Genomic DNA, 26,380 nt, shown 5'->3' with positions numbered 1-26,380 from the left:
CTTCAGTATGTGATACTTGTTGGTTAAGTGATATTCATGACATTCTAATGGAACCTAACATGACTGACTTGAATCTAAAGTAGAAGTATTGGATCTTGTTTTCTTTTTTGTTTTTTTTTTATTAATTATGATGTAAAACATTACATATAAACTGTTCTAAATCTGCTAAATTCACAAAAGAGTAGAAAAAACACATTCATTTGCATGAGAGTGAATTTTATTGTGGTTATTTCCTTATGTTGATTAGTAACTGAAAACGGGTAAATATTTGCCACTCTGCTCTAGTCACTTTAAACATAAAATTATTTCCATTTTTATTTCTGAACCCCATAACACACTATATTTCGGCCGCCTCGTTCCCACGATTTGAACCCATATGATTATTTTCTTTCTGATTTCTTTCAAATCTGAGGTTTATAAAGTTCGACCAAGAACCTTGGAAGCCCTTAAGGAAGCAATTGCTGATGTTATAGCTGGTATAATGCCAGCTATGCTGAGCAGACTTTTTTAAAACTTTTATGAACGACTTAATGTGTGCATCGCTTGTCAAGGTTGTCACCTGGACGATATAATTTTCAAAACCTAATAAATATTAAATGGCATTATATGTAGTTTTCAGAAATAAAAAGCTTTTTTCAATTATCTTGGATTTTTTTTACAATTACTCCTTCAAATCAGAGAGTCCATTCTGCCCCACCCTGTATATATATAGAACTTTAGAATTTCTAATAGACGCTTCCCGGGTTAATGATATATGAACTCAGTTAGGTTATTCTTGAATTTATTTTCAGCTTTTAGTTTGTCTGTAGTGCTATCGGGAAAGTGCAAAGCCATATAATGGGACTTTTTGAAATATCACTATAAATTTTATATTTATTTCTTGTTGAATGATTTGTTGAGCTTGACAGCAAATTTTTCCATATTCCATCTGAGTTAGCTCTAACTATATCAATAATGACATGTTGTGACAGGTCATCTGGACAGAGTGCTCCATGGGATCAGTGCCGAGGAGGTGTTGTACGCCTGCGACGAGACAACGTCCATCACAAATCCTGGAGAATCAGGGCTTGCCAATCCTGCTGTGCACTTCCTGCGTGGTCTCCGACACCGCAACATGTCGGCCATCAGGCATGCAACTCAGGTAACAATATCTCTTTATTTTGAGAGCTCTTTCCTTCCTTTTAGAGATGATAAGAGGTACACAGCTACATTCTTCATTAATTATTTGACATTAGGTACCTAAAATAGTGTTTTTTTGCTGAATTTTTTACTGTTATTTACAGAGCCAGGTTTGTAAAATTGAGATATATATATATATATATTATTTTATAGAAAAGACAATTTCACTGTCCATATCCATGTCATTATCTCGCAAACGAAAACAATTGTCTATTTTTGCATAGGATATTTCTATGGCATAATAAACACTATAAATAAAATCTTAAAATACTCCAGGAGAGGTGACATGCAACAATAACACATGGTAGCTGTCTGCACTGTGTGACCACAGTGAAATCACTAAGGTGCAAACACTCGTTAGAGTAGACCAAGCAAGTGCTGATATCTAGTAGTAAACAACAGAACTATATTTGTGACGTGCAGCACAGTATTGTATTGTACTGTTTTTCAATATAATGATACAAGTTAATAATAACAACTTTCAACATTTCATGAATATTACCAACTGTTAATCTCTAGTTAAGTAAACAGCAAATATTTATTATTGTTCTTGCCTCTCTTATGGTAGAACGATTGAAATTTTTCATAGGACTGATGTGACAGGATTTTACTCTAGACTGCAGAGGTTGTGAAATGTTTTAAAATATTATATGAATGTGTTCAATGTTTTTATAACTACTGTTTTATATGTCAGAGAGGACTACACCAGCTCCAGCAGCTGAGCCACCACAGCAACCAAGATGGGATTGACCACCAGAAATCCCGGGCATTCCCGCTCATGATTCAGGGCCTCCGGACCAATCCCAAGGATCCAGAGAGCCATATCCTCTGCTTTGACATTGAGGCCCTTATAGGTAACTTTGTACTACTGAATTGCTGATATATATATTACTAGTACTTTATTACTTACCATGATAACAGTTACATAGGATTAAATAAAAGAATATTAAGCATAATTGTTAAAGGATGAAAATATTTAAACTCTTATAAAACCTTTTTACTGAAAATTAGATGTTCATGGTGGCTATGTAGTTCGTGACACCAAATGAGGTGTGTGAAAGCTAATGTTAAATTAGTAAATAAATTATTGTCAATTACTGGTAAATTTGACATATTATTGTTATGATTAATTAGATACAAAAAGTTCTAATTCACAATAAAAAGTGTTCAACAGATATTAAAGTACTGCTAGACATAAATTTTTCAGATTTTTATGCTGGTTGCTGATTTGATTTAAATCTTTTGATTTCTATTAGTTATCTTTGGTTTGTAGTTGTTATTTTGAAATATACAATAAAAAAAATAAGAATTGTATTGATCTTATACTTAGTTGAGAGGAATGTGTTGGGAACTTTTGGTTGATATGAGTGAAAACCTAAGCAACCATTTAACAATTCAGATAAGGAGAAAATAAAGAAGATCCAGAAAAGGGGTGTTCAAAAAAAGTCTTCAAAGACTGGTTAAGATTTCATTGGAAGCTCACACATACATGTTATTTTCAAAACTATCCAGGACTATTTTGTACCAGGAAAATCACAATTTTCACGTTTACTTGCCATATGCTGCAATAATCAGGGTTCTAGCCAGGCAACAAGCTCTTATTTCAGTGCACTCTTGTGTTGTAGTATCCTTCCTACCTGACCAGATTTTTTATTATTTGAGCAATATTATGAAACCTAACTCTATAAACGAAAATGTGAATGTATTATGTGCCAAGGTATCTCGAGAATGATATCTGCAGAATTTAAATTAAAGTTGGAGAAAGTCATTTAGATAGTACCAATGTGTGATGTAAGTGTTCTGTTGCAGTCCAACTGTTGAATGAGGAGTACAGTGCCATGTCTCCAGGCACGTTGGAAGCTCAAGGCCTCATCAACTCTTCTGAATATTTGAAAGTGGCAGCTCTCACACAGTCGGCTTCTCCTGACGCTCACAAGAAAATTGCTGGTGGGTCCGTTACAGAGTATTCCCTTACATGGTTAGAACAATAGAGTCGAATTCCATCCATTTTGAATTTATTCATTTCAAAAGTCTTCAACCTAACGATAAAGGTTTTATCACAAATTCTAGTAGCTGAAGCCTTTTATGAAAAGAAATCGTAGGATTTATTCTAATGTTGATGGATTTAAAATAATGTTATCAAGGAGCAGCCTCATTTAGCAATTAGTAGGCTACTATATAATATTTGTGGTTTTGGTAAGGTTCATCATAAACCTTAAGATATTTTTAATGATTATTACTCTGAATATGTAAGTTTTTATTTACAAACTAGCGGGCCCGGCGCGCTTTGCTGCGCATTTCAATAATTTTTTGCAAAAGTTGCCCGCGGCTTCGCACGCAATTTCCCGTTGAAAACAGTACACTATATTCACTTATTCTTTTTCTATCACATTCTAAACATTGCTGAGATAATTGATAGTCGTTCCATCGTGAGCCTCTTGGGCGTATTATGAAGGTATGTACCATATTCCTGCCTCTATCTAGCTGTTACCCACGGCTTCGCACGCAAATCTTAAGAACCGAAGTCCTTATATTACTTAGTAAATTTTTTTTTTTACTATAATAAATTTTAGATTAAATTAGTTATATCTCCGATGCCACGATTGAGCTTGCTTTGTTGTCTCGATCGAGAGAATATGTACACACGGAGTTTTGAGAACCATACTTCTGTCAAAAAAAACAACTAAGGTTGATTTTATAACATTCTTTATATTTGTAGCCAACGTAAGATAGTAATTATGATATCTGCATTACTCTTCTGATCAAGCATGAGCATGGTTTATATTAAATAAATATTGCAGTTAAAGGTGAATTTTTACGTCAAATTTGAATTGTATTATCTGGATAGTAAAGTCTATGTTTAACAGTGATTGCAAAAACAGTTTAAACAAAATTTGTCGTTTCTCTTAAGCTTACTCTATGCTTTAAAACTATAAGTGTAATATATGTTTACAAAGAACAGCTGATTAAAAATTTGAAAAGACGTTAACATATGTTTGCTGCAATGCATTTCTTATGGGTATTTCTGTAACCAGTGGGGCGGAATCCTGAATCGGGAAAGGGATGGGCATAGCTTATAAACCTTCTCCGTGGAAAAATACATATACGTACAAATTTTCATCATGATCGGTCCAATAGTTCACGATTCCATAAAGGACAAACATACAAACATTCATTTTTATATATATATAGATAATGAAGCACAAGTTTTATTAATTTTTCTAATTTGTTTGATGTAAAGTAAATTAATTATACAATTGATGATTTAAAATTATTTCAGGATTGTAAGCATGTGTGTGTGTATATACCATGGTAATGTAAGCAAGAATTGTAAGCAATATTTTAATAACTTTACATGTCTCTTTTTCAGATAGAAAATCTGAAACATAAGATTAGAAATACAAAAAGCCAGTAAATATCTTACTTTCCTGTATTTTGTAACTCATACTGATGGCATTCTACAGTAAAAATACTGTTGTAGTTGCCTTCCAATGAAGGAATGTATTAATTTATTTTGACAATAATTATTATCTGGAAATTTTCAGTCAACTATAAGATTGGCATAAAAGTCTGAATCAAAACAAATATGTAGTTATATAATTTATATAATTCCGATTTGTATCATAGCTGTATAATACATATGGTAAAATGTGGAGTTCTGTACTGGTAACTTAATTCTTAGGTGGTATAATGTATGATTGCACGTTTATTAAAACATTTATCCAATAAATTTGATTTCACATGCTGCTGGATATAGATTTCTTTGGCAAGGTCAAGGATAAAGCTGGAGACATGGAAAGGATTCTTAAAGAGAAAGACAAGCATGGTAAATTTCTGCTTTTATTGGTTACATTTACAGTTGGTTATATTTACTGTTTTTGTTTTCAAAGTATTTTTACTTATTCATTTGTTACAAATTATTTTTTTTTACACAATGTAAAACAGAGTTGACTAAGTCAAGGACCTGGGTGTAATAATATCCTCTCATCGAGGAGATTCAAACAAAGGTCCCTTCAAATAGTGGGCCTGCATTTGCACTACCCCTTTCTTGTTGTGCCGGTTAATGACATTGCTCTTCAGCTCAACCTTCCAGCCTTGCAGCTACAAAGGGACATCCAAGACATTATCTTTTTGTACAAGATTATTAATGGAGTGATTGACTGTCCTGAGCTTCTTGAAATGGTTGATTACCGAACGCCATCGGGAACGAGGAATACTGAACTCTTTACTAGGCAACACCACGGAACAGTCCAGTGATTTGCATGCAGCGCATGGCGAACTTGCTTCCACCTTCTATTGACTTCTTCCACTCTGCTGTTCCATTTATAAGGAAGAGTCTGTTGGCTGCCATGAGGGATGTTCCCTGATGTTTGCCAGATGTCATGATTTTTTTTAGTTGTTGATGTTTCTTTTTTTCTGTTTTTTGTTCTTGTTGCCTCTATTTAATACTACTGGTTAGGTATCTATTTGTTTATTCAATATTGTTATCTATTGATTATATTCTATTATATGTTATCTCATTAACATTTTTATTAGTATTATCCATTATATAATTAGTAGTTGTACCCTTATGATTTGTTGATTTTAATTGTTATTCTTGTCATATAATTTTTTTCTTGTTATTCTACATTTTATTTTACACTCTGTTATTTTATAATATATCAATTTATTATTTTTTTGGTGTCTTGTACTCGTAATTACACTATATACATGTATTTTTGTTGTTGTTTGGTTAGTTATTATATGCTGTAATCTTATACTTTCAATATTTTTTTTATTAGAACATGTGAAGTTTGTTACCAATTATATTGTTCTTATCGCGTGTTGTAATTGTTTGAAAAAAGAATTTTCCGTCAAATAAATAAAACATTTCAATGAAAATATCTATTTTTATCCTAAAAATATTAAACTATACCATTATTGGGTGTAAATAGTTATTGTATATTTAAATAGGGATGCCAACAACTATATTTAGGTAAATTTTAGATATCTGGTGGGGGCTTATGGAAAAAGTATGTAGTAACTAACTAAAAAAATATTTTCAAATTTACTATGGTTATAGTCTTTAAAAAAGGTTCCTTTGCAAACATGCTTTGCCATACAGAATCTATGGCAATCTCCACTGCTCCTCAATGTATACCTTGTGCTATTAGCTCACATCCAAAATGCACTACTAGTGGCATTTTTTGGCATAATTATAAAACATGTTTTTGTAGATATTTTGAGTATTTTCCTTTAGATGTACAGGCCCAAGATGTTTAGTTTGACTTCCAGGTAAAATATTGAAAGCCTTGAGGTCTGGCATTTAACAATGAATGCAATCAGATGGACCGTAAAAGCACCAAATTTACGTCCTCAACAACAAGTAAAACGAGTGAAATCGAATTATTGACTATCCCATGTGCTAAACCATCCTTTAATTTTAATATTTTAAGATGTAAAGGTGTTATGAACTAAAAAAGAATATAGTGGAAGTATATTGCTACCTGACACTTCTAATATTCTTTGTTTAAAGCTTGTTATTGACAATGGAAGGTTTGAAAGGAGAACAAGATTTCAGACATTTGCCATCGTCATATGTTACAAAAAGGTATAACAGAACGTTTTGAGGATTGGAATCTGTCCTCTTCGTCGTGTGGGTGAAGTATTAATACATACAAAAAGAAAAACAGAAAGAAAAAAAGAAGGGAAAGAAAAGGGTTTTTCTGATACCCAAAAGCTGCTTGGAATCAAGACCAGGCGCTTTCACTGCACAGAATGCAAGTCCTGAGCACACGTCACTAGTATGACAATCACACATTACACCAGCAAAGATGAAATAGATTGTTACCTTGTTCTTAAAGAGTTAAGATAATAGCATAAATTTAAAAAGATTCAGTAAGGACCTTGAATTGGATTTAGATACATGTCTTTATTGTTTAACAACGTAATATACTATTTTAGCAAGAGATAAAACCAGTATGAGTATTGAAGTTTATAATTTTACTTTAATAAGAGTATTTAATAAAAATACTCGTAATATGTATATAATATGTCCCTAATGTATATAATGATGAGGAACTGATTTAAAAACGTGTTTATATTAACTTTTATATATTAAAAACAAAACAATAAATGTTCAGTGTGAAACAGTTATTTGTTTTTCAACCTACGATTGTTCCTTCGTGTTATTTGGTGTTTCCCACCGAGTGTTGCCCTTATATTTCATAAATATTATAATTTTGTATAAATTCCTATTAACCCTTACATAATATTCAATAAACAAACTTTTTACAGTGTTATAAATACACCTCATTGTGTATCATTTTATTACAATTATTTATACAAGAGATGTAAATAAGTCATAGATAAAAAATATTATTTATATATTCAGTATTCTAAATATACTCTTCCAAGTACGTCAAAGTTGTAAAAAAGCAGAAAACCAGTGTTCTTGTTTTAATTTTCTGGTTCCTAGAACTCTTCATCAGATATAAACTGAATTAATGAAAGAAACAAACAGAACTCAAACCAATAAAGAATTTAACAAATAAATACCATAAACAACAAGTTTTCAATCAGCTGTATGTAGAATATCCGTAAATGTTTACATATAACTAAAAATGTATATACAAGAAGATTTACATCTATATCTAAATATAGATATAACTTTTACTTTTTTATGTGTAGTTTTTTTCAAATGTTATAGAATCCTGATGACCAAATGAATATAAATATAATTTGTTTAAAAAATATGAATTGTTTCGTTATATGTAGTACATGTGTGAAATCAAAGTATGGATAATCAGATAAGGGCCTTTCAAGCAAATTACTAAGAAATAAACCAAAATTCAGCATATAACAGTCAAATGATGAGAATTATATGCCTAATTATATATATATATATATATATATATATATATATATATATATATATATATATTTGGAAACTCAGCCAGTATATGGTTTGAAATAGTAAGGGAATTAAATCTTTCCCTCCTTTTCCCTTCAGTGAGACACTATGTTTTAGTGTCTTCTCACTATGTTTCATGTTGGGCATCAGTTCTCCTATTAAATTCCTCTCGAGAATATAACTCTTTAATAGTTGTTGTGAATATTTGTATTTGACATTAAGGTGAAAACACTGAATGTAGTCATTGCCTACATGCAGTGAATATGACCGTTTGTTTCCTAATCTTGCTCCGTTGTATCTATGACGTGTTGTTGCAGGTGTGTTGGCTAAACTGAAGGAAGGAGCTGAGAACGTCCAGACGAAACTACAAGCCAAGGCCGAGAGTGTAGGCTTCCGTCCCATCAATGTAGAAGGAGGAACTAGAGGTAAGATACATCTCATACTCTTTATTGTACACCTGGTTTTACAATTATTCACTGTTTTATGTCATCCATAGCTGGTTCTTACTTTCTGGTTGGTCTTCAACTGTCCCAGGATGTATTTTCCTTTGTTTTAATTCTGGCATGATTTCAGTTGTATTCACCTCAGATATGCTAACAAGAGTTAGTGGCATACTTTGGGTGGCAGGGAAAATGTTCTTTAGATCCAGATTCAAAACCATGTTTATAAATTGCAGTTAGATGTGATAGTGAAGACTTATTTCAAGTCTATAAGTTGATTTAGAATGCAAAAAAATCTGAAAATGTGCTAACGTACAAATTGAAATGGTGCATGAAAATACAAGTGATTGAGATCTACAAGTTTTGACCCGGTGAAAATCTCAGCACGGTCTGTGAATTGAGTTGACTGCCTCCATATTGCCTTTCTGTAGACAGCACGTGCACTCCAAGTTAGACAGCTTAAGAATTCTCCAAACTAAATGACACATTTAGATTTTAAATAAGATGTTTATACTCATAACGTAGCTGTGATGGGAAGGGTTGATTCAATGTGAATATTATTCACTTTCCACACATTGCCGTGTATGAAATCTGATACTGTTACAGATTAACAGAGACTTCCTGATTCTCAAAGGTCAATCTGTCGCAGTGTCAGATTTCATACACTGGACTAAGCGGAAGGTGAAGTGGAGCTTAATTCCAACATTCACGAAGATGTTTATAGTTTTACTGTGACAAATGTTTTAATATGAAAAGGAAAATATTTTTTCAAGAGCTACTACATTTTAAATATACTTCAAAATTGTGTATAGCCTTTTAAAATTTTTATATTTCTCTAATAATTGAAATTTTATTTAAGCTTGATGCATAAGTGTGAACAAAGTCAATACTTTAAGAGCCGATTGTACTGGCTGCCCCATAAGAGCAATATAAAATCTTGTACACTTTTACAACCTTATTTTTAGTAGTCATACTACTACAGCAGTCTATGTATGAAATAAAATCTAATTTACCTGCAATATGTGGTTGTAAGTCTTGCGTGTGCTAGGTCTGCCTTCCTCGTCATCGCCAAGTTGATCGATCCACAATATCTAATTGTTCAGCATTCAGATACTCCTCGGTTCATGCTGTTAGGATTGCTAACCTGCAAGGTACCTCTTGGATGAAGATTGTAGAACTCCAAGTCCTTGCCCTGTGGGGAGCAGCTGTTTAACTGCACAATAACTAGCCAGACTAAATCTTCTGTGAGGTGGTGGGTGGGGTTGTAGACCCCTAAGCTTCTCTTGGTAATGATCCATCACCAACATTCCTTGAGCACGAAGATCCGTATGTTTTCTTGCTGCTATTATAGTTCCAAATAGTCAATCCTATTCCTCAACCTGCTGTCTAGCTCACCAACCACACCTGTCAGCATTTCATACAGTATTCAACAAGTATTACGTTGCATAATTCGGCTGTATTATCAATGACTAGCAATGTTGTTATAGCTAGGCCGGACACAAACAGCTTTGATAATAATTGTCACTCTAATCAGGAATTTAAATCTCACACTGGGACACACTTGGATACAACTTATCACCTATATCAGTCAGTTTCTTAATAGGAAACAAATAGTTACAGTGAAGGGAGAAGGAAACTGAAAAGTGAATAACAAGTAATATACTATAATATAATATTTTAGCAAAGTTTTTGGGTGCTAAGCAGAAGGAGAAAGCAATTAATTGGTCTTTGGTAGAAGTGATGAAAAAAAATAAGATAACTGAATAAATTGAAAAATAATATGAATGTTTTGATTAAAGTACTGTCCAGGAGGAAAAGAAATTTTATTTCATTGTACTAATCAAAGAAAATAAATTGCAATCATATATTAGAATAGATTTGCAAATGCCTACTTTAAGAAATATAATAGAAAATGTTCTGTTGTATGAACTATAGTATAATTAAATATAAGTACTTGCAATACTTTTTGCAAGGCCATCTTTTTTAAAAAACAACATTAGGTTGTTTGTTTTATATTATGTAAATAAGACAGTTTAGTGATAAATAGATAACTGTAATTATTGATCTTAATTATTAAACTTTGTATACCATATAAGGTGTCTAAAACTCAAACAGTTTCATATTGTTTGAAAGACAGTACAGAAATGTTAAACTTAAAGTACATATAAATATGTTTGGAAAGAATGAAATAAAATATAAAGTTTATAGAATAACTTTATTTACGTTTTTACAAACAAATAAAGAGTGAGAAGAAGAGAAAAAGGTAACAGTCATAAAGTAATGCCCTTATAAAGGTTAGGAATTTTTGACACCCCTTTCAGGATGAAAACTCCGCTAGTACCCAACTGGGGTCTCTGCAGATCTGGAACTGGACGGAGTAATCATCTGAGGTTTGGGGCGCTTACTTGCTGTAGACAACGCTGGGGTAGTAAGGGTAGTTGTAGGGGTAGGCCAGAGGGGCGGAGTAGGGGGCTACAACAGGGGTGGAGTAGGCGGAGACAACGGGAGCCAAAGGAGCAATGGGGGCAAAGGGAGCTGCAACGCGAGCGACGGGGGTGGCAACAACGGTAGGGGCAGCCAGGGGTGAGGTGCTGGCGGGAGTCTGGACCTGAGCTGATCTCCTGGCACGGCTCTTGACCTGCTCGAACTCGTTGAAGAACTTGGCCTTAGCCTCGGCAACCTCGGGGGTGTCCTGGACGGGCTCAGGGAGCGCAGCAGGGGCGACAGCGGGAACTTCAGGGGCCACGGGCAGGTCGTTGCTGGCCACACGGTAACCCTCGTGATCGGCAATGTAGTTGGTCTGGATCACTTTGCCCTCAGGGTTAACATAGCTGAAACTTCCAACCTTGTTGCCAGCAGCATCCTGGGGAAATGAAATGCGTTACAGAGACAGTCGCTCGTGAAATCTCACAGAAAATGTACTTGATGCTCATTAAATTTAATATTTGGCAGTATTGCAATGCTAAGACATGTATTTTACAAGACTGAAGGAACATTACATACCTGAACAACGCTCTGGGCCTGGAAGGGCTCAGAGTGTCCGTAGCTGACAAGACCTGTGAAGTCCTGGGCATAGTATTGGGTCTTGATTCCAACAGGGGCAGCGACGGGAGCGGCTACTACGGCAGGGGCGATAGGGGCAGGGGCAGCATACGCCAGGTGGGGTGCGGCGTAGTAGGGTGCAGCATAGGCGTAGGGGCTGGTCAGTGGGGCGGCGGCACTGTAGGCATAGCCAGCAAAAGGCTTGGCCACAACACAGGCGGCAACAGCGCACAGAACAACCTGGATAATAGATTTCATAGTAGTATGTGAGTGATGAAGTAAACAGTGGATAGGAATTGTATCTCAATAGGACACAGTAATAAAATACTAAATTACTAAATTTTGTGTATGTTCTCTTACTGAAACTATGTGCTGTAAACAATTAATATGTGTACTTTGTTTTGGCAGAAATCTGTTATAAAATCTGAGGTAGTCTAATTAAAGGGGCTCTTGGGATAAAGTATCTCAATATTACCAACATATGTAATTGAATCCAATATTAGTTTTAATCAAATTGCAGATATTTGAACATAGGAACATATTTTATTCTTGTATAAAAGTGACTTTTCAAAAAAGAAGAAGGTTTTTTTAATAAATCTTTTGAATTTAAACACAGAACTAAAACTATGTACTCTTGTGTATCAGTTGTAAGGATGACTATATAATAATGTTCCAAATAATATTATGTTTGTAATAGTCACAGTTGAAAATCACTGTGGTATTTTGGTGTATTATCAAATAATTTAAAATCTTTTTAAAAATAATAATTTAATTTCTCTTATCTCTCAGATAAATCTGCTTAGAATATATTTTTAAAGAATTATGAAGAGACAAAATGTTTTTCTAAGAACCTCTTTTGTGTTAGTTGTTTCAAAATACAAATATATATATATATATATATATATATATATATATATATATATATATATATAATAAACCTTTTTAACACTTTTTGATCTTTTTTATTTTCGTACAATGTACATTTCAAATTCTACGAATTCATCTTCATCGTACAAAAATAAAAAAGATCAAAAAGTGTTTAAAAGGTTTATTATTATATTTATATATTTATCAAACACTTTTTCAGGGCTGTTCCCAGTGAAAAAGCTCTTAAGAAGTTTAAATTATTATTCAGTACTCTGTTGAAACTGGTTAAAGTGCTAACAGTTGGAGAAGTTACCTTACGTTACCTTTACCTTGTATGTATTTTATTGAACAAATATTAGGAATTAATTTTGCGTAGCCTTTTTAGTTTCCTGGCTGTTAATAATGTAAAGTGAACAATCGTTACATTTAAAAGTTATTTATTAACCTGACAACTGTACTTACATGTGATCTAAAATGCTGTTTTCTTCAAAAGAACATTAAATACTTGGTATTTTGTAAAATAAGATATTATTGCTGATTCAAAATTTGGTTATTGCTTACTAAAAGAAAGATTGATGCAGTATAATTTATTTGAAGATCATTTCATTTCATTAAAAATGCATTCTTTACTTTATGTAAATTAAACCCTTCTTCACTTTTATTTTCACAAATGCTACCATTTATCTTTCAAAATATGTTTAATATATTAAGTTTTACTTAATTGTTAATTAAATGTATACATTAATTTGTTCAAACTTAGTAAATATAAATTTTTTGAAATTATTACAGTGTAAACAGAGCTTTTTAAAAAAAATGACTTTCTATTTATTTAGAACTCTCCAGTTAGTTTTATAATTTAAAAAAGGTACCTTTTTAATTTGAATTAAAAGTACGTAAGTGTTTTACACATTAACAGTTTTATGTTATTACTTTCATTTAAGTTCTTGTAATTAAAATTATTCTTTATTTTATTTATATGATAATCCTTATTTCTTTATATTTATTCTTCTACTTTAATTTTAAGTATTCTATAAGAAATAAAGGATTAATTATAGTAAATGTACACAGTAAGTATTAATAGTTTTTAATCAAGCATGAAACAATGGGAAAACATACATATACATTTTTGTGTAATTGTTAAAACATGTATTTAGTAAAATGGTCTGTTTAAAAGCAAATTTTGAGGATAGTAATTAAAAAAAAAACATGTCAAAAAATAAATGTGGATTAGAGAATGATGAGTGTTGGGACTTACCAGGACCTTCATGATGATTAGATCAGTTCAGGAGGAGACCCAAGACTGAAGACATCTTCCCTGCCCCGCCCTTATATACCTCACTCCAAGGCCACTTGCTCTTCAACGGTTTTTGCTCATGTTGCCCTCCACCACCCAACATTAGTTTTTCTCACTTAGTTTAGGTGGCAAAATTCTGTTTTTAATTCAGTTTTAATATATTTGGATATATTTTGATTTATTACAAACATTTAGTTTTCTTTATTGATAAAAATCTTTTTATGTTTATTTATGTGTAATGTAAAATATTAACATTGTCAATGTGGAAGTATAATAGTTTTATATTTTATATAAAACGGTGTACTTGTAAACTTTTAAAATATGTGGTTTATTTTAATATTATTATGTTGGTTAGTAGAACAAAGTAAGTTATATTGTTTTATGTCAATTTTCATAGAAATCTGTGAATTGCCATCACCCTGAAATTCAATTCAACCTTGAATACATAATTTTTGGAAGATTTTCTAAATTTTGCTAACCATAGCACAACGAACCCCAAATTGTCTAAATTGAAATATGTACATGTACATAATATTTTTATTTGATATGGGCATAGTACTTACTTCCACGTGCTTTTGACATTTTTTAGCCAATATAAATAAATACAAAGTTTCAAAATGGTGTCTTTTCAGGTTTGTGCCAAAATATTATCTCAGGTATTCCAGGTAATAGGTAATAGCTAAAAAATTTAACTTTTTAGAATCACAGTTTTTGGGCTTATAGAGTTCAATAAAATAGTGTTTTAGAATGTTCAGGTCATAAACAATAATATTTGTTCCTACATTTTGATTGGTACTTTTAAGGTTTCAAGTTAGTGGTTTCTCAAAGTTTCAAAAAGGAATTGTTATTCAGTTATTAATACATAACTTAGCTATGGTGGGAAGGGTTGATTTAATCTGAATGTTGACTTTGGCTCGGTTTCACCTTCAGCTTAGTGCACCATTTGAAATCTGGTACTGCCACGGACATGAGTTGTTGAATCTGGAGTCTATTTCTGTCTGAAGAGATAAAAAATGAAAGACATTTAAAATGAACTCTTTACATCGTTTTGACATCAGAGACTCCTTTATTAGAAAAAAGGTCTGTCAAGTCTATCTATCAGTCATCTAGGGTAATCTAGATGGGGAGGTATTCTCATTGTCTCATCAGGTGTTCAATTGTAACCAGTTATTACGAATTAAACAGCAAAACTGAAAAAGGTTTCTGTATTGTCAAAGCCTTTACAAAAAATGGTGTTCTTGAAAATATGTTAATATTTCATAAGGCTTTCAGATAGTTGGCATGCAAATCTATGATATGTATATGGTAACATTGAAACATACAAGTGAATATGTTCAATTGCTGTTAGTTTTTAACTAATTAAATCCCAAATATTTAGGAACCTCTTGTATGCTTATGACTATATAGATCCTGTATGGTTTCAAGATGATAGAATTTCTAAAAAAATTTGAATGTGTTACAAATATGTCGACCTTTTTGTAACACCAGTCTTTATACCACCAGTGACTAAAGTATATATGTCAAAACTGACTGTCTACGCATTTCCAGTTTAATACTTGGACAGTTACCCTTGAAACGTAAATTCAACCCTACACAGCACAACCTTCAACTGCTTCAACCCTAGAGTTTATCATTGATTAGAAGATACTTGGGCATCTACCACAGTTTGACAGATCTGAGTAGCAAGTGATCAAAAGCTGTTGTAATTTCAGTGATTAGTAATCCTGCATTGAACTTTCTGATCACTTTCGATCAGAATTGCCCTTATTCTACATAATATAAAAGGTATATGGCACATCTATATTGTGTCAGAAAAATACATATAAAGATGATTTAGAGTGTATAAATCAAGTCTACAATTTGATCGAAACAGTTATTTGATAAATACACACATAATAAAAATCTCACATAATTTTACTGTGTATTACAAAGTGATAATGATAATCTCTCTTAACATTCCAATTAATTAAATTATTGGACTTCAAATTTTAATATGAAATATGTTAGTTGTTATATACTAAATATATCTGCTTAGCCAAAATAGAACAAAAATGTTTAAACTGCAGTGCGTAGCTAATAAAAAACATTATAAATACACTCAGAATATGGTACTGCAAACCGAAAATACGATGAAAAAATATAATTCTAAAATACTCTAATAAACGCTTTTCTTTTTCTCTCATAATAAAACTTATCTGTACAGGATGAATAAAACAATTCATTCTATTTCAACTATATTTATTCAAGAACAGACATTTTAAAATTATTGCAAGCCCCGTACAATTATATTACAATTTATTAATATGATCTTGTTTCAACTGATTCTAATTTTACATCTTCATTTTATCCTGCATAATAACAAAAATGTGATGGTAAAAATTTGAATAGCATGCTTGAATGTTGTTTTGTTTTACATTTTACAGTTTTTAAATATGAGAGCTGTCTGAGAGTGTTCGTTTTGTGTTCACCCTTTACTTATAATAGAAATAAATTTTCTGGTTATACTTAAAAAATTAAATTAAAAATATATTTTTATTAAAAATTAAAAACATTATTATGTAACAGTCTTTTTGACTTAGTCGGAAGAAGTAGGTAGATTTTGTGACAACTGAAAATCATTTATTTATTGTAGGATTTCCTTATACTCAATATCTCAAAAACCATTTGCAACACAACATAATTGTTTATAACAACAAGTTTAGGAAATGTTATATACATGCCAGATCACGTTTAGTTTATTTCTAGGTCGATAAATAATAATAAAGTTGTGAATTTATTTATCTGAAAGTTCACTTTATTGAACCAAACAGAGTACCAAGCTGGCCAATGACCTAAATTAGAAGATCAATATTTGTGCCAAGTTAAAAATAGTTTTAGAATATGATACTCATTTATTACTGGTAAAGATTATATACATTGTCACATTGAAAACACAATATTGTACATTTCAATTTTAAGAGCAATGCAATCCTCCAGTTCGTCCAGATCTTTGAAAGAAGTAATATTTTAAATAAATAAAATCAATTAAAACAAATCAATTAATTTATTAAAAACTAATTACAACACAAATAAAAGAATTTCCCAAGATCAACAATAATTATTTAATTCATGACTAATTCCAAAAAACTCATCCACTTCATAAAATGGGTGTGCCAAAAGGAAAAATCCAATTTGTCTTTTGAAAATACCAAATGGCAGTGATCTTAATCCATTTGGCAGTGCGTTCCATAATTTTGGTCCAAGAGATAATGTCGCTAATGAATATTGTTTGGAAATCAGTTTTTTGGTTACAATATTGTTTGCGCCCCATGTGTTATATTGGTGGATGTTTTTATATGTTAGGTTGTTTGACGTAGTCATATAAAGCAACAGTTTATACACAACTAAACAAGGGACTGTCATAATATGAGGTTCTTGAAATTTTTGTTTACATTAATCCTTATAGCCAATACCAGACATATAACGTACTGTTTTTTTTTTTTTTTTTTTTTTTGTATTAATAAAACTTTATTAATGTTCTTTTTAAATGTATTTCCCTATATTTCAATACCATAAACCAATATCTGTCCTATTTTTGGTGATCTCAAAAACTGTTTGCGATACAAAAAAAACTGTTTATGTTTAAATGGCAACCATAGTGAAACAAAATGGCATACAAATTTGGCCAATAAAGACAGCCAAAATATTTATAAGATTCATTTTTGTACCAAGTTTTGACTTGTTTGGGTTCTTTTTGGGATAGTTATTATTCCCAAAAGTCACGTTGTATAGCATATATTTTTCTTATTGAAATAAACTATTAAGCGTTTTAATTCTTCTGTAAATTTTTTAATGTGTAATGTCAATGTATAAACTGAGCAAGGGTTTAATTTGATGAAGGTGGCTTGTTTGTTGATATTGAAATGATACTGGTACATTATTTTTTTTGTACCTACATACTTTCTTATACGTACAAGTTTAGTTTAGTTATATAACTTAACATTCATGACATGTAGATTAGTAGATGTCATGTATGGTCAATCAATTTATATTTGTATAATTCAATACAGCAGGTTGTAAAATATAAAATAAATCTATAAAATTGCCAAAAAAACAATTATATTCATTTATTGTGAACGAAAATACAAGATAACTATTATTCTTCTTTCTAAGGAATTTTGTTTTTATCATTGTATATATGGGCAACCTAATGGATGTCCAGAAATGACGCATCACCAACTGCAAATGTTGAGATATGGAGTCAAGTGGTAACTTGTTCGGTAGGTTTTAATTTATTGTGGAAGATGATTATCGAAATGGGCGGAGCTCCCTTAGTCTCCCTTAGTGTTAAAGGTGGTAGCAAGACTAAATGTTAGGGACTAAATCTCCGGCTCGTTTTGACTGGTACAAATTGGATCAGTGAGATCCTTTCCTTCCAGGATGGCATGGCTGAGATAGTGCCTACTATCCTTTATAGTCCATGACCTGAGAGCCAATTTGCATCAGGAAAAAAATGACAGTCTAGATTTTTATGAAATTAATTGATGAGTTTTCTTTAAATAAGATATCAATCGTCATTTGTGCTACTTTTGGTTTGTTGAAATGTGAGAGTATCCAAAGACAGTATAATAATAGTAAATCATTTATTCCCCAAAATAACAAACTGAATATTACAAACAAATATTATTGCCAGTGTTTAAAAATAAATATTACGATGACATAACTTATTTATAATAGCAGCAAATAACAAATACAAAAAAATGTGTTCTGCTTATTTTATTTCCAATTGGTATGTGTACCTTAGAGTAATAAAATATAAAAAGTAGGTTAAATCCTTTTAGGTTTTTCTTTCTTTTGTTAATACTAATAATTAGGCTAATACATTTTACACAATAAGGGAAATTTAGGTACCCCATAAGGCTGTACCTGTGTTGGGGATACTGTATACAAAAAGATTAACATATAAAAATAATGGAATCGAGCAAGAATGAAATAATAAACCATGAAGTATTGTTGCTTGTGTAATAAATAATGTACTATTACGTTTCAAAGTTTTAATTTAAGTTTAATATTGTTTTTCAAATCATATTTTTTTATTTTGTCACACTCAAAGCCAATTGTCAGACATGCAAATAATAGTAAAATCAGCCTGCCAATCATATGAAGACTGATTATTTGGCGCCAAATGTGGTCTTCAATCTCTTTATCTTGGTGATATAATTTTTATTTGTATATATGATGGTTGGTTTTGAATGTATAAAAAAATATTAACTGAAAAATAAGATCATCTGATCCCTTAAACTTTTTGATACCCTGCCATTTTGACCTCAACTAGCATATCAACTTCTTTTTTAGAGAAAATTCCTCTATTGATTTCAAGAAAAATTAGATGGTAGAAAATACAGAATTCTTACTATGACACATGATGCAGTATATCTAGGTTGCTCAGGACTTCCAGGGAGTTGACTGATGTCCGTGGATAGACAGGCATCACAACTAATACTCCACGAAAGTCACTGACATCAAGAGAGGACAATTAGTACAAAAAGAAGTGACTTTTCTCGGACTACCAAAAAATTCCACAAAACAGATGGGTTACAACATTGTCACACTACTAACGGGCAAAGGGGTAGTTGAAACAATGCCCTCACTTTGATAAACGAGGACAGCTACCGGACTGTCATGCAAGAAGAGCTTCCATGGAACACTGGGTGGACAAGCATGCAGTGGATATTATTATTGTAGATGGACAGACCATGCCATATCAACCGACCAATAAGGGGACAGTATCCTCATCTAATGTCAAAGATCATAGTCCATCAAACCAGTTTATTGATTCTTTAGAGAATTTCACTGAAACTAAAACTTAAACTAACCAAACATAATTGAAAATATTATACACTTATTATTATTTAAATTTATTGTGTACAGACTAACACACAAAGACAGAAGAGATCCGGTGGCTTCACAGTCTTAACGCATTTGAATTTGGATCTTAGTTAAAGAGAGTTAAAGCGCAGACTAAAAGCTCTCTGTGATCAAAAGACTTAAACAGTTAAGTCTACGTAATACTAAACCAATTCTCCCTCTTATTCTGTTTGATAAAATCTTTGCATATGATAGTGTACCACGAGGGGATTGGCAGAATATGGATAGTCCTTCCGACTCATTTAAAAAAAGTAGGTAGGTTTTGTGACAACAGAAATTTGTTCTCATATGATTCTACTTGATGTCTCAAAATACTGGTTAATACACAAAACAAATTGTGTAACAAAAATATTATAAAATATTTTAAGCATTCCACAACAGTTTTAGTTTTTCTCTGGGTTCATAAATAACGGAGTTGTGAATTTTTTAAAAGTTTAAACAGGCACCTTAATGAAAAGAAATAGTGTACCAAGCTGGTCAACAAACTTAATCAAGGTATCTGAAAGATAAATGATTGTACCAAGTTTGAACTTATTTCAGTATTCATATTGCCAATGGACTTAGTCGAGACATTTATAAGATAAATGTTTGTACCAATTTTCAGATTGTTTGGTCGTTTTATGGGAGTATTTGCACAAGCTTACATAGCATATATACAACAGTGTGTCCCAAAACTCTCTACTAACATATTAAGGTATTATTCCTGTACCAAAGATAAACCAAAATTTCATATTAAAACTTTCAGAAACTCAATAACTACCCGAATAGCTACCATTTTGTTCTTTTCACTTAAATATTGTCAATTTGAGAACTTCTTTTTGTAATGAGTTGAAATTTGGTATACAGCTTTATAATCTAAAGGCCTAATTATAAAGAAAATTTCAAATTTTTAGAAACATTTTTGTAAAATTGATGGTATTCTAAAATCTTTGAGTGTACATATCTTAAAAATAAAATATATTAAAAAAGTCACAATTACTAGTTGTCACAATAGTTATGTTAAATAATAAATTGATGGCTATTTGGGCAATTATTGAGTTATGGAAAATTTTTAGTATGAAATTTTGGTTTTCTTTGGTCCCGGAATAATACCTGAAAATATTGGTAGAGAGTTCTGGGTCACCCTGTGTATATTTATACAGTCATATCTTGTGCGTAGTATCGTGTCTTGATACCTAAAGGACAAGCAGTGGGGTGTAAGGGAGTAGAACCTATCTGGATAACATTCTGGGCTTGAAAGGGTTCATTGTGCCCATATCTGACAAAGTCAGTGATATCTTGTGTGTAGTATCAGATCATGATACCTACAGAGGAGCAGCAGCGGGAGTGAGGGCGGGTATGATTGTATGTCAGGTGAAGGGCAGCAACATTGTAGACATAAGTGAATAAAGATTTGGGTACAACACATGTTTCAACATGATACAGGATAACCTGAAAAGTACATAGTATAAATGTTAACATTTTAATAAACCAGCATTCAAATATCATCTATAATCAATTGAGTTCTCTTGTAAACCGTTATAATTTACCTATTATTTAAAAATGTACAACAGTAAAGAAAATAACCTTTAAAACTATAATGAATGTCTATATTTAAAAGAAAAACGTTATTTATCTCCTGTCTTGGGTATCAAGTCTTGGCTGCCTTCCTCGTTATTGCTGTGGCGATCAATCCATAATCTTGTCATTCAGCATTCAGATACTCCTCGGTTCATGATGCTACCCTGCAAGGTACTTCTTGGATGGGGATCTAGAACTTCCAAGTCCTTGCCCCATGGAGAGCAGCTGTTTAACTGCACAATAACTAGCCAGACTAAATCCACCGTGAGGTACTGGCTGGGGTTGCTGAGCCCTAAGCTTCTCTTGGCACTGACCCATCACCAACATTCCTTGAGCCCGCTGTTGTGGAAGATCCACATGTTTTCCTACTGTTAATAGTGTTCCAAATAGTCAGTCCTATTCCTCAACCTGCTGTCTAGCTCACCAATCACGGCTGTCAGGGTTTTAACATCCTCTCGTAGCTTACTAACAGTTTCATTTACCGTTGGTAGGGCTTACTTGATCTGTCACCTCGATAATGGTCTTTACTTTTTCCACATGCAAGTTAGTTGACAATCCCCTTACCTCACATAGTAGCATTTCACATAGTATTCAACAAGTATTATGTTGTGTAATTAGGCTGTATTATCAGTGACTAGCAATTTTATTATAGCAAGGCCGGACACAGATACCTTTGGTAATAATTGTCACTGGTCAGGAATTTAAATCTCACACTGAGAGACACTTGGACAAAACTTAAAATACAATAATGGCATGAATGCTCAAAAAGTGGCAAAACTTCAAATAATGCAGCTTTATGTTTTTGAATTTGTAAACAAATTTAAAGCCAAACAATTACATGTTCATCTGTCAGTTTCTTCTCTCTCACCAATTCTTCCATCCCTAAATATGTTGCAAAATGATAGGTGAAATAAAAAAAATGATTTAAAAAAAAGTTATATAAAAATTTGATAAAGTTAGATTAACAAAATGAGAAAATAAATAATTAGAGAGAAGGGAGAAGCAAAGAAAGAAGAAAATTGTTTGTATTTTAGTAAAGTTTTAGGGTCCTTAGTAGAAGGAGAAACCAATTGGTTTCTGGTAGAAGTGATGAATAAAAAATAAGATAACTGAAGAAATTAAGAAATATTATGAATATTTTATTCGAGTATTTTCAGAAGGCAAAACAGACCAGGAGGAACAGAAATTTGATTTCATTGTAGTAATCAAAGAAAAGAAAATGCAATTATATACAAGAATAGATTTGCAAATAATCATTTATGAAATACAATGGAAACGATTCTGTTGTATGAACTATAGTATAACTACTTACTTGATAATTTTGGTAAGGCCATATTTTTTAAAACAACGTTTGGTTATATGGGTATGCTTTTATAGGTTAACCAACTTACAAATATGTTGGAACAATCAGCTACATTCCTGTTTTAAATTAGAGCAATAAGATAGTTTAGTGATAATTAGCTGTAATTATTTATATTAATTACTAAACTTTGTATACCATGTAAGGTGTACAACATTCAAACGGTTTCATATTGTTTCAAAGACATTGTATACAGTACAGGAATCTTAAATTTAAAGTACAATTATGTTTGGAAAGAATAAAATAACATATAAAGTTTATAGAATATCTTTATTTACGTTTTTACAAGCAAGTAAAGAATGAGAAGAAGAGAAAAAGGTAACAGTAAAAAAGTAATGCCCTTATAAAGGTTAGGAATTTTTGACACCCCTTTCAGGATGAAATCTCCGCTAGTACCCAACTGGGGTCTCTGCAGATCTGGAACTGGACGGAGTAATCATCTGAGGTTTGGGGTGCTTACTTGCTGTAGACAACGCTGGGGTAGTAAGGGTAGTTGTAGGGGTAGGCCAGAGGGGCGGAGTAGGGGGCTACAACAGGGGTGGAGTAGGCGGAGACAACGGGAGCCAAAGGAGCAAAGGGAGCTGCAACGCGAGCGACGGGGGTGGCAACAACGGTAGGGGCAGCCAGGGGTGAGGTGCTGGCGGGAGTCTGGACCTGAGCTGATCTCCTGGCACGGCTCTTGACCTGCTCGAACTCGTTGAAGAACTTGGCCTTAGCCTCGGCAACCTCGGGGGTGTCCTGGACGGGCTCAGGGAGCGCAGCAGGGGCGACAGCGGGAACTTCAGGGGCCACGGGCAGGTCGTTGCTGGCCACACGGTAACCCTCGTGATCGGCAATGTAGTTGGTCTGGATCACTTTGCCCTCAGGGTTAACATAGCTGAAACTTCCAACCTTGTTGCCAGCAGCATCCTGGGGAAATGAAATGCGTTACAGAGACAGTCGCTCGTGAAATCTCACATAAAATGTACTTGATGCTCATTAAATTTAATATTTGGCAGTATTGCAATGCTAAGACATGTATTGTACAAGACTGAAGGAACATTACATACCTGAACAACGCTCTGGGCCTGGAAGGGCTCAGAGTGTCCGTAGCTGACAAGACCTGTGAAGTCCTGGGCGTAGTATTGGGTCTTGATTCCAACAGGGGCAGCGACGGGAGCGGCTACTACGGCAGGGGCGATAGGGGCAGGAGCAGCATACGCCAGGTGGGGTGCGGCGTAGTAGGGTGCAGCATAGGCGTAGGGGCTGGTTAGTGGGGCGGCGGCACTGTAGGCATAGCCAGCAAAAGGCTTGGCCACAACACAGGCGGCAACAGCGCACAAAACAACCTGGATAATAGATTTCATAGTAGTATGTGAGTGATGAAGTAAACAGTGGATAGGAATTGTATCTCAGTAGTGCACAGTAATAGAATACTACTAAAGTACTAAATTTTATGTATGTTTTCTTACTTAAACAATGAACTGTAAACAATTAATATTTTTACTTTGTTTTAACAAAAATCTAATATAAAATCTGAGGTAATATAATTCAGGAGAATGTTAAGTCAAAGTAACTCATTTAATGTTACTAACATAATTCAATCAAATATTAGTTTGAATAGAATATCAGATATTTCAACATGAGATTGTATGAGACAAAAAGAGTTTTTTTTCTAAAAAAATTCTCTTTGTTTTAGAATTAATTTTTCATGGTTAAACACAGAACTAAAAGTATTTACACTTGTTCATGAATTGTATGCATGAGCATATAAGAAGGTTTAAAGTAATACAGTGGTTGTAATTAATAGTCATAACTAAAAATCTTGTCCATCAGATAAATATGTTTGTGATATTTTTTTAAGAATTAATTATGAAGAGAACATTTTTCTATGTAACTTGTGTTTGTTCTTCCAAAATGAAAGAAAATCATTTTTAAAACTTAAAATAAAATCCAAATCAACATTAAGTGCAAGTTTAACAATATTTGAACAGCTAAATATAAAAAAATTAAATTGAAAAACTGTTTGAAGTAAAAGATGCACTTGAGAAATTTGACTTATTATGCAGTACTGGTTGAATATGGTAAAAATGTTCTACGACAGTTCGAAAAATTGTCTGGTATGTTTGTACCTTATTGAACCTTTTGGTTCCTTATTGCTAAAAATAGTTAAAAAATAACTTCTTTACTTTGAATTGAAATATGGCTGTTCTTTATTTATATTTAGTTAAAATTAAAATATTTTTGGAAATTAGCATCCATTTTAAAATTTTTCTGCCAGTGTTCATAGTTTTTAATTAAGGGTGAATCAGTGGGAAAACATATATTTTTGTTTCATTATTAAATAATTTATTTAGTAAAATGGTCTTTTTAAAAGCAAATAACGTATATTTGAGAATAATTTCCAAAAAAATATTTGTTGAGAAACTAAATATAGAATGGAGAGTGATGGGTGTTGGGACTTACCAGGACCTTCATGACGATTAGATCAGTTCAGGAGGAGACCCAAGACTGAAGACATCTTCCCTGCCCCGCCCTTATATACCTCACTCCAAGGCCACTTGCTCCTCAACGGTTTTTGCTCATGTTGCCCTCCGCCACCCAACTTTAGTTTTTCTCACTTAGTTTAGGTGACAAATTTCTTTTTTGAAGTCAATTTCAATATTTTTCTGCAAAAGACTGTATGGTACATTTTGATTTATTACACAAATTTTGTTTTCTTTATTTATTTTTATCTTTTTATGTTCATATATATAAAATTTAAAATATTAACATAGCCAATGTGAAAGTATAATCGTGTTATATATTATAGAAAACAGAGGTGTCTACTAGTAAGTATGAATTGCCTATGACGAAGTTTGTGTGCTTATACAATGCAAACTCGGTCTCAACTTCTTGACTATCATGTGGGCTGTACCATCAGCTGTATAAAAGCAGGAAGCAGATCCAATCCTCTATCCTCCTTTACCATTCTGAATATCTTATTGGTCTGAGAGCCATGCAGAAGATCTTGTAGGTTTATTTGCACTAGAAGTTTCCTCAACTTTGTGTCTTAAGGAACAAAAATAAAAAAGTAATGCTATTCTAGGCAGTGAAATTGAATTTTAAATAGCTCTTCCAGATTGGTTTGGAAGAAGTAAGTAGTTTTTATGACAATTGGAATATTATTAATTTATTCTCATGGGATTTATATTAACTCAATATCTCTAAAATCATTCGTGATACAAAAAAGTTCAGTAAAATGTTTGCAAATGTTAAAAGCATTTGAAAACAGTTTTTGTTTTTTCTTTATGTTCATAACTAGTGGAATTATGAATTTGTTAAAAGTTAAACGGGCCCCTTAATGGAAAGAAATAGCATACCAAGCTGGCCAATGAACTTAATCAAGGTATTTAAGAGATCAAGTTTTAACTTGTTTCAGCATACCTATGCCAGTAAGTTCTTGATAATAGAAAAGTTCTTATGGGATTTACACATAATCTATATCTCAAAAACCATTCACGAAACAACAAAATGGTGTATTATAAAATATTAAGGATATCTTATGTACATTCCAAAACACTCTGTTATTTCTTTAAGCTCATAAATATAGAAATCGTTAATTTAAAATGTTTAAATTGCTGCAAGTACTTTTTGTGATTCAATGTTTATTGAATATATATTTATACACAAACAGGGGAAAAAGGGTGTCACAAGCTTCTGTGACTGATATGATTTCAAACATAAATGTAATATAAACATATGTCCAAAAATGTGTTGATTAGCTGCTATCTGTAGTTTTTAATTTTTTTATAAAAGACTAGCTGTTTCCCGCGGCTTCGCACGCTTTACCTAAACTTTGCCCGTTTATTTGCACTTCT

At 32.4% G+C, this 26,380-nt stretch overlaps 2 protein-coding genes across 4 annotated transcripts in view; one reads left to right on the top strand and one right to left on the bottom strand.

Annotated features, from left to right (window-relative positions):
• Nucleotides 1–26,380, top strand: part of LOC124365449 (WD repeat-containing protein 7) — a gene marked incomplete at its 3' end in the record, with an annotated part of 248,780 nt that overhangs the window by 51,296 nt on the left and 171,104 nt on the right. Inside the window, exons 15-19 of the mRNA XM_046821431.1 lie at nt 972–1,141; nt 1,874–2,033; nt 2,989–3,126; nt 4,937–5,005; nt 8,389–8,496. Of these exons, the coding sequence (XP_046677387.1) occupies nt 972–1,141; nt 1,874–2,033; nt 2,989–3,126; nt 4,937–5,005; nt 8,389–8,496 (645 nt within the window). The remainder of the gene's footprint in view (nt 1–971; nt 1,142–1,873; nt 2,034–2,988; nt 3,127–4,936; nt 5,006–8,388; nt 8,497–26,380) is intronic.
• Nucleotides 10,708–25,092, bottom strand: LOC124364492 (cuticle protein 7-like). 3 transcript variants are annotated; one of them, XM_046820024.1, is made up of 3 exons: nt 24,987–25,013; nt 11,515–11,793; nt 10,708–11,374 (listed from the first exon to the last, which is right to left on the bottom strand). In XM_046820024.1, exons 1-3 carry the CDS (start codon nt 24,996–24,998, stop codon nt 10,913–10,915), a joined length of 753 nt encoding a protein of 250 aa, XP_046675980.1. In that variant the 5' UTR covers nt 24,999–25,013; the 3' UTR covers nt 10,708–10,912. The 3 variants fall into 3 exon arrangements, with proteins under 3 accessions (XP_046675980.1, XP_046675979.1, XP_046675981.1); XM_046820023.1 differs by lacking the exon at nt 24,987–25,013 and adding an exon at nt 13,676–13,774; XM_046820025.1 differs by lacking the exons at nt 10,708–11,374; nt 11,515–11,793 and adding exons at nt 22,793–23,450; nt 23,591–23,869 and having other exon boundaries at nt 24,987–25,092.

This window comes from Homalodisca vitripennis, chromosome 6 (genome assembly GCF_021130785.1).
Source record: "Homalodisca vitripennis isolate AUS2020 chromosome 6, UT_GWSS_2.1, whole genome shotgun sequence".
NCBI classification, from domain to species: domain Eukaryota; kingdom Metazoa; phylum Arthropoda; class Insecta; order Hemiptera; family Cicadellidae; genus Homalodisca; species Homalodisca vitripennis.
This window is presented reverse-complemented; position numbering and strand designations above follow the sequence as displayed.